The sequence below is a fragment of the Lampetra fluviatilis genome, chromosome 50 (assembly GCF_964198595.1).
Source record: "Lampetra fluviatilis chromosome 50, kcLamFluv1.1, whole genome shotgun sequence".
Taxonomy (NCBI): Eukaryota; Metazoa; Chordata; class Hyperoartia; order Petromyzontiformes; family Petromyzontidae; genus Lampetra; species Lampetra fluviatilis.
Genome location: NC_136324.1, coordinates 2,616,504 through 2,625,472, shown reverse-complemented (window position 1 = coordinate 2,625,472; position 8,969 = coordinate 2,616,504). Strand labels below are relative to the sequence as shown.

General features: G+C 49.2%; 1 protein-coding gene across 5 annotated transcripts in view; it reads left to right on the top strand.

Annotated features, from left to right (window-relative positions):
• Window positions 1-280: 280 nt before the first annotated feature.
• The window catches only part of KDM1A (lysine demethylase 1A), a 31,753-nt gene continuing 23,064 nt past the window's right edge, over window positions 281-8,969 (top strand). For 2 of the 5 annotated variants that reach the window (XM_078878214.1, XM_078878213.1), the window contains exons 1-7: window positions 281-626; window positions 6,210-6,378; window positions 6,531-6,566; window positions 7,172-7,305; window positions 8,098-8,176; window positions 8,614-8,706; window positions 8,834-8,940. In XM_078878214.1, coding sequence (XP_078734340.1) covers window positions 399-626; window positions 6,210-6,378; window positions 6,531-6,566; window positions 7,172-7,305; window positions 8,098-8,176; window positions 8,614-8,706; window positions 8,834-8,940 — 846 coding nt within the window. In that variant the 5' untranslated portion in view covers window positions 281-398. Of the gene's footprint in view, window positions 627-2,484; window positions 2,641-6,209; window positions 6,379-6,530; window positions 6,567-7,171; window positions 7,306-8,097; window positions 8,177-8,613; window positions 8,707-8,833; window positions 8,941-8,969 lie in introns of those variants that run through there. The other 3 variants (XM_078878216.1, XM_078878215.1, XM_078878217.1) reach the window with 2 other exon arrangements.

The following is an 8,969-nucleotide window of genomic DNA, read 5'->3' as shown; positions in this document are numbered from 1 at the left end:
GCCCACCCGTGAATCGACTTGGAACGTACAAACATCGGTCGATTCGATTTCCTTAAAACTTTAAAGCAAAGCGCGAGTTCAATTAACGCCGCCGACGCGCTTACGACTTTCTCGCGACTCCAAAAATGCCCCGCCACCACCCCCACAATCTGCAAGCGTTCGCTTATTATCGTAAAGAAAAAATGAAATTGTGTGGTGTAAAAAAAAAAATCGATTCGACAGCGCTGGAATCGACGCCGTAGATTACTCGCGGATCGATCCGCCGTCTCCTTGCCCGCTTTTGTGTGTCCCGTGGTGGTGGAAGAGGGACGCGTTGGGGGTCCTCTGCCGGTGCTCCAGTGTCTCAACACTCAGTGTTGTTGTTGTTTCATTGTAATAATTCACGAGACACACCGCCAATGTCGACTCTGAAGCAGCAGCAGCAGCAGAAGGAGGAGCGCGGGGTCGAGGTTGCGGTGGCGGGCAACGAGGCGGTCGAGGCGGGCGGCGCCTCCGAGCGCACCCCGCGCAAGAAGGAGCGCGTCTCGCCCGGCGCCGAGGCCGAGGCCGACGGCGGCGGCGGCGGCGGTGGTGGCACGGCCGAGACCCCCGAGGGTCGCAGGACGAGCCGCAGGAAGAGGGCCAAGGTGGGGCTCCCCACACACCACATCACACCCCACACACACACAAAGACAAAGATCCCCCGTATGGCTTTAACAGACTAGGGGCAAGTGTTGTTAGCAAGTAGCAGCTATGAAGGCCGGTTCGGCACACGAGGGGGTGGGTGGCCAGCACCACGCCCGGTCGCCTTTGTCTCCCCAGTGGCGATGTTAACACACCGCACCAGGTACTCATTTGAGGCTGTGTCGACCTAGGAGAGGCCTAGGACCCCCCCCACACACAGCCCCCCCCCACACAGCCCCCCCCCACACAGCCCCCCACCCCACACAGCCCCCCCCCCACACACAGCCCCCCCACACACAGCCCCCTCCCCACACAGCCCCCCCCCACACAGCCCCCCCCCCACACAGCCCCCCCCCCCCACACAGCCCCCCCCCCACACAGCCCCCCCCCCCACACAGCCCCCCCCCACACAGCCCCCCTCACACAGCCCCCCCCTCACAGCCCCCCCCCACACAGCCCCCCCCACACACAGCCCCCCCCACACACACCACCACCACAGCTTTCAGCACCCCCGCTCGCGGGGTCATGCCCCCCCTCCCCTAGCACCAATTGCCCATGACCTGACCTCATCTAACCTGAGCTGACCGTCACCTGAGCTGACCTACCTCGCCTTCACCTCACTTTATCACGAGAAGGCCGATGTGGGGCGGGTGTGTGTGTGTGTGGGGGGTGGGTCTCTAGCACCCCCTTCTGGGGCCAGGTCATGACCTGACCTTCCATGTAGCCTGGCTTTATGGGCCCTGACCTCTCCCGTTCCACGGTCTGACCTGAGCCACCCGTCGCCCACTCACTCCAACACCGACCGTCTGCCAGTGCCCTGGGGCCCTCTATTCGTTCGCCCATACCCTGTGACCTGATCTCACGTCACCCACCTTAGGAGAGGCCCAAGGTGAAGTCAAAAAAGCCTCGCCTGCCATGCCTTCGCCTGGCCTGGCCGAGGGCCCATTTGGAGGCCCCCAATTTGTCTCCTCCTTTTCACCATTTCTCGCGCTGCGATGCCCCTTCCCCTGCCCTGGTCTTATCTGACCTGACACATCCTGCATCTCTGCCCAACCCTGTACAGCATGCGCTTTGCGCGGTCTGCATAATCCAGCCTTGCCGTGCCTTGTTGTCGCCTGTAACTTCCCACTGCTGGGGCAAAGGCCTCCCCCTCCCACCCACCCACCCATGTTGTTCCATTCCTCCCCTGTCCGAGAAGAAGGCCTCGGTTACAGTACAGTAGTTTTTTTAATTCATCTCGCTGCAATCTCTTCCACTGTCTCTCTCTTTCTACCTCATTTGCCACGAGATATCCAACTCTGTAGTTGGCGTAAATCCACACCCTTTCGTGTCTGGCCCTTTGTGTGGTGCACTTGCGCCCTCCACCCGCTTGCTGCCTTTGTCTGAGCCCGGCCTGCCCCCTTCCTCTGTTGTCCTGTACGTTTGAGCCCAGCCATGCACTTCTCTACTGCCCGAGCTAGATGTTTATCAGCCTTGCTTGGTTACACGAAGGCCAAAAGTGGCCTTTGGCGCAACGGGAAATCGGAATGTAACGCTTTGGATCTCGACGAGTGCTGAAACAGAGGGCCCTGTTTTCTGGAGTGTTTCAGACAAATTACATGCACGCTACATCCATCCCGTGTCTCGGTCCACTGTTGTATAAGTGTTTCTCCAGCCGTTCAGGTAGTTTTAACGCCTTGTGAGTTTTGTGTGGTTGTGTGTTAGTGGCATCCCTATGATGACATCTCTGCCCGTGTCCAGCAAGGGGCGCTGTGTCCTTTTGCAGCCGTCCCTGGACCGTGTGTCACCCTTGTTCCGCCTCGCTCGCTCCTTCCCTCAATCCAAGGCTTTGCCGTCGCTTGCATTGTGGCTGTAAACCCGCATTTATTTATCTCTCTCTCTCCGCCATGCGAGCGAATCCTGCCGTGGATGTGTAGCCACCGTGTGTGGTTCACAAAATAGTCCAGAATCCAGAATTGGGTGCGAAGCGCGGAAGAGGTGGGCTGCTCATAACGAACGGGTGATGTGGTGTGGTGGTGGTGTTCCTTGTTTTGTCCGTTCTGCACCTGTATGCAAATCATGGCCTCATCTCACAATGGAGAGGGGACCAGTGTGTGTGTGTGCGCGCGCGTGTATATATCTATACTGCTGCCATTTATTAATATAGTCTGCGACGCATTGACAATTATAATGGCTAGTAGGCGGTGAGATCTGAGGGATGTTTGTGAAACGTGGTTGAGAAGGCGAACGCCGGGAGCGGGAGGGACATTGTTATTGCGACGTCAAGAGCGTTTTCTCGCTGGGTGATCCATTTACAGACGTCCCAGTGATCAAAGACCGTGTGTGTTGTGCGGCCGAACCGCGACGTATCAATGACCGGCTTATGCGCGTACGTTGTAGGAACATCAGAGCCGTCAATGTAGGACAGCGTATATTTAATGAGCGTACTGTGTTGCGGTCAATCGTAGACACGCAGAGGCTTTTGAATGAAAATGTTTTCGTAATTTATCTTGTTTTAGTGGAGTATCTAGATATGGATCAGCTCGCATTATCGTTTAATGGCTTGCACATTTGCCGCGCAGTGAAACTGGAAATGCTGTGTGGACACATTCACGTTTGTAGCATTGATAAAAACAAAAATACTTTATGCTCTCGTGATGCATCAGGCTGCAAGAGCACAGCAGACAGGCGGGATGGAAGCCATGGCCACACTGAGGCTACATTTCCACGGAACCTGGGATAGGCATATACAACGAGCCACAGTGTGGATTGAATTCTGTGAACAAACCATTGTGAATAAATGTGTACAGGGACCGAGCCTGGTCTGCACCGGCATGGCAAGGTAGCCTGCGGACGGAATCTGGTCCACTGGTTAATTTACATCCGGCCCGTGGCCACCTGAGGCCTACCAGTTGGCAGCAGCCTACAAACGATACATGTCCATTTGCACCTGTGTGCAAAATCATGGTCCGATTTCATGATGGAGAGGCCATTTTCAGCTTGTGCTCCGCCGAGGATAGGGAGCATTCGTTTATATGGAAAGCATGCTTGGCTGTTTGTCCTGGGAGCAGTGTATCTCAACAAAAGGGTGTGGATGAATGTGTGGAAGGACCTGGTCTGGAATGGGCTGATACAGGTTGAAAGCGGGGTTGGGAAAGCCTATGGCCTATGGGCTGTAATTCGGTCCTCTACTTCGTTTCATAGCAACAAAATATATTCAATTATTATAAGTCATTGCAAGCATCATATCTGCACCAATTGAATACTAGAGGGGGATATTTTTTTAACTTGGTAACACTTTCTAGATTTAATATTCAATTATTTATAACTGCTTTTTTGTGTTTATTTTGATGTCCTTCCCCACATCTCCAATTAGCATGGGTTCGCTACGTACGGTGCGAAAGAAGTTCTACATACATACTTTGCAGTTGTGCTTTATAACTATCTGGCGTGTTTTCGGGTTGTATTGAACAAGACGTGGTACAACCCAAAAACACAGAATTGTCTTCCTAATTTAATGTAGGAAAGGCAAACCCTAGTTATTTTGCACAAAACGGTTGGTTAACATGAATGTCTGTTAATTCGTCTTGCCAAAGGCAATTCCTATTCAGGGAGCACCGAATGTATCGTCGCCATTCACAGCTGTGTCTTTGTATTGCAATGAGCAGTTGAGTGCCCATTGCAGAATTAACAAATGCTCTCCTCTGAGCCGAGCAATGCGAAGGTGGCCTTGCGGATGCAAAACTATTTCTACGTTGCATTTCTAACACAGCGAGACAGTCTGGAACTAGCACGGCACCTCCACGGCGGTGCCATTCCATGCTTCTTACATCTGTCTGTCCCCCCCTCCCTTGTCCACCCGGTACGGTGTGGCCTTTTGTTGTGACCGGCTCAACAGCAGGGGCAGCATATGGGCCACTCTGTCCTGGTGTGTATTCATGGAACACTAGTTCTTTGTCTTTTTATAACCGTTGGAAAGGGAACATTGAAAGAGTGAATATCTGTGCTGAGCACAGTGTTGCAAATGTTTCTTTTGACATTAGATTTATTTGACAGTGTTGCTTCTGATTTATGAAGGCTTTGCAGGAGTTTCTCGATGTAAATCTTGGCAACAAAATGAAAAGGCATCTCTCGACGACTGGCTTGGTAATACGCTGTGAAGGCGCGGTCAGAAATTTAAACCCATTTTTTTTTTTTGACCAGGTAAGGCCCACTGAGCTATATAGCTCTTTTTCAGAAGTTATCTGGCCATAAATGATAGCTGAAAAAATTGGCTGAGATGTTAACTACCTCGCCTGGTATACACAAGGCCATGGGTTCGATCCCGACCCTGACAACGGTATATTTGAAGTTTGCATGCTCTCCCACATGGTAGCATGGATTTTTCTCCAGATCCTCCAAATTTTCCCTCCACATTTAAAAACATGCGTTTTAAGTATTTGGTTGCTATAAATTTCCACATGATAAGCCACTTCGTTGAGCTATCATTTGTGGACAGATCGCTTCTGAAAATGAGCAATATAGCTTATGTGTGCCTTACCTGGCAAAATAAAAAAAATAGTTTAGTCTGAAGTCTTATTTTTTTCCATTTCTAAAGCTTGAAATTAGTCTCGGACAGCATTGGAATCAGCCTTGGTAGGTATGTACAAGATTTTGCCTCATATATTCCAATAAAATGCCGTCTTTATACAAAATCAAATTAACGGATTCATGGTTGTGGGTGGTCATCATGAAACACTAATACCGTGCTTTTCATGGCTAATGCTCAGCACCTTTTGGCTGCCAATAGAGATTAACAATGAATGAACTTATTGCTGTGTAGGATTTTTTGCCTTTGTGTACATCTCTCCAATGTGTTTTCGGGTTTTACCACATGTTGTCCAGCATGATGTCCGACGTTTTGCTCCATGCACTAGGAGCTTCTGAATTTATTTTTCCTGAAGAAGTGCCCAGCACATGGAGCGAAACGTCCAACATCATACCACACAACACTTGGTAGAACCAAAATAAAACATCGGAGAGCTCGTAAATGAACCCAACTGCTGCTGCCCACATTTATTACACTGGTCAACAAAAAAAAACATTTTTTTCTGGCCTGGACTAATTTCAGGGTGCTGATTCCAAATCTGATCTCAGATTTGCTCTATCACATCTCATTTTTATACTATCGGCATACCCCATTTTCATTGATATTACCAGAAATTAACTCTTGTCACTTATGATTGCAAGTTGTTGCGAGTCAGTGACTGCTTTAGTGTTAAAATATGGTGCTGTATTTTTAGGATAGTGTGTTTATAATATCATTTTATGTAGATATCCACATTTATTTAATATTTTTCTTCTGCAGTTTCTATTGAAAATGCAATATTTGATATCTCAAAAACGTGATGTGATAGACAAAAACTCGATGCCAGATTTGGAATCAGCACCCCAAAATTACCTTAAAACCGTTTGAATACCTTATGCCAGAAAAAGTGTGTTGACCAGTGTAATTGTTGCGACCCCCCCCCCCCCATGATGACCCTGTGACCCCCCTCCTGCCCTTTTCTCGGCCATTGTCTTGCCAGGTGGAGTACCGCGAGATGGACGAGAGTCTGGCCAACCTCTCGGAGGACGAGTACTACTCTGAGGAAGAGCGCAAGGCCGAGAAGGAGCGGAGGCAGATTACTGTGCCCCCTCCACCGCCTCCCCCGCCTCCCGAGGAGGAGGAAGACAGCGACATCGATGAGCCGTCCGGTGAGAGCTTTAAAAAATATTTTCCTACATCTATCTTTCCCAATTTGATTACAGTTATGGAATTGTCGTCGTGCTGTGAGAGTTTGCGTGTCTCTATTTGTCTTTGTCTATGTGTTTATTTGAGTATACGTGTGTACTGTGTACCCCATAAGTGGAGAACATGGGGCAGAGGGGACAAAGTCTGTGGGGTACGTATGAAGTCTTTTGGGGGGGGGTTTACACTCTGAAAGTTAATGGTGTAACTTCCTAGCTTTTATTAACAAAAAAAACTATTGTACAAATATGGGGAAAAAAATAAATTCTTACGGGTTGAGCAGTGGAGCCAAGAAGGCTGAAGGATTCATGCCCACATTTGTTGCCAGCTGTGTTTATGTTTGTTTTATTTCAGCATTTTAAGTTCAGGAGTTACTCGATCAGACATTCTCATTTCACTGGGAGCTATGGAGAGGTTACTTGACTAAAATGACAGCAGATACATTTACTAAACACTCAAGACATTTAAAGTCATTGTATGAATAAAATATGATATCCTGAAATTATAATACAGCTGTACAGCAGTATTCTTCTGTATACCAACACGCCTATGTGCACAGTGCTTGTGTGTGTGTGCTTACATAAGCTTTTATAACATGGCATGGAGCCAAAGTAAATGGATCGCAATAGGCGCATGCCTGCCTAAGTAAATGACATTGAAATAAGCCGAATTATCTCAAGGAGAGCATGTGGAACAACAACAAAAACAGGCTGGCACTGGTGCACAAGTGAGCGGGTGAGTGTGGGCGTGTTGTGACAGGCCTGGAAGGGGCAGCGTTCCAGAGCCGCCTGCCGCACGACCGCATGACCTCGCAAGAGGCCGCCTGCTTCCCCGACATCGTCAACGGCAATCCGCAGACACAGAAGGCCTTCCTGTACATCCGCAATCGCACGGTGTGCAACGACCCCCTGCATCTCCCCCCTCCTAGATCGCTACCTCTCCTCTGAACTTCCCACACAGCCGTGATGCCCTACGAGGCTCCAACTTGCTGCCAAAAAAACAAGGGGCTCGTTCACAGATTGTGGACTTGTAAACATTTCAATTATAATTCGTCCACCAAGGAAATGGAGCGATGAAACAAGTTCGTGTGAAGGTACATGGAGGAATATTACCATTGCAGGATTGTGAGAGGCGGTGGCGGTTTAGGGAGCCCTTCATCTGGCAGTGGATTGCCCATGGCCGTTGATGATGAAGAATTATAATAATAGCTGCTTATAATGTATCCAGGAAGGGGTGGAATGGTGGTGCAGTGGGCCTCACTAGGTTTCAAGACTTTTATGAGGACTGTGCAATGTGATGTTTGAAATTCCTAACACAAAATGCATTGACCTATATTTAATGACCTCTTACTTACGCTAGTGGGCGATGCACTTTAACACATGCCCAGAGCTGGAAATTTTGCAAATAAATAAGAGAAGTCCCAAATTTAACATTGTGCATTCTTTCTTGACGTTGGTGGAGAGCCAGGGCCAGTCCATATATATCACTCCCCACTTAATGTAAGCTGTGGCAGAGAATAAAAACCTTTGCAGCTTGGTTCATGGTGAATTGGGTTGACCACTGCACCCCCACCAGGCATTTTTGTTGGAAATAGCACAGTTGGCTGCGTACGGTGTGAAAGAAGTTCAACATGCATACATAAAAACAACTTCAATTATTAAAAAGCTTGATTTGTGTCCACGCAGCTGCAACTCTGGCTCGACCAGCCCAAGACACAGCTCACATTTGAGCAGATGTTGCAACAGCTGGAGTCTCCTTACAACAGTAAGCACTTATCCACATTCTCAAACACCATAGTTATTATGGCACACATTAGGCAAAAACAAAAACAGATAGCCTGTAAATGTCACTCTTGGTTACTGAAATCATACAAAGTTGTAATGTGTTTTCCCATTATCGTCACACTTGGACTGCTTTTGTAAACTGTCGCTAACTTTCCCGTCATTGGGTAATTATACAGCTACAGTTTGTGTGCTATTGTCAAGCACTAGATCTATGGTTCGTACTGTTGTCCCTGAATCGCAACAACTCTGCATTTGCCCGCCTCATGTGAAGGTACTATATTTAAATGTAAGATCCGATGGCTGAAGCGTCAAGGGACCGCGAGAGATAGCAACGGCTTGGGAGGGGGGGGCCTTCACCCAGCAGTGGATTGATCATGACCGATGATGGTAATGCTGATGTGTTTACGTGCGCTGCAGGCGACGCACAGCTCGTGCATCGCGTGTTCAACTACTTGGAGCGTCACGGGCTCATTAACTTCGGGATATTCAAGCGCGTCAAGCCCCTGCCAGGCACGTCCCACGGTCTCGCCTTCTCGCTCGCGGCCGCGCGGCGTTCTGCCGACCATTTCGTGTGTGCTGTCTGGGCAAAAGCCCTTTGAAATGTTGTAACCGCCCCGTGTTGCTCTTGGCACCGCAGTAAAGAAAGTGGGAAAGGTGATGGTGATCGGAGCAGGGGTTTCGGGGCTCGCTGCCGCGCGGCAACTGCAAAGCTTTGGCATGGATGTCACCATTCTGGAGGCCAGGGTACGTTTCTTGTTTGTTATCTTTTCACA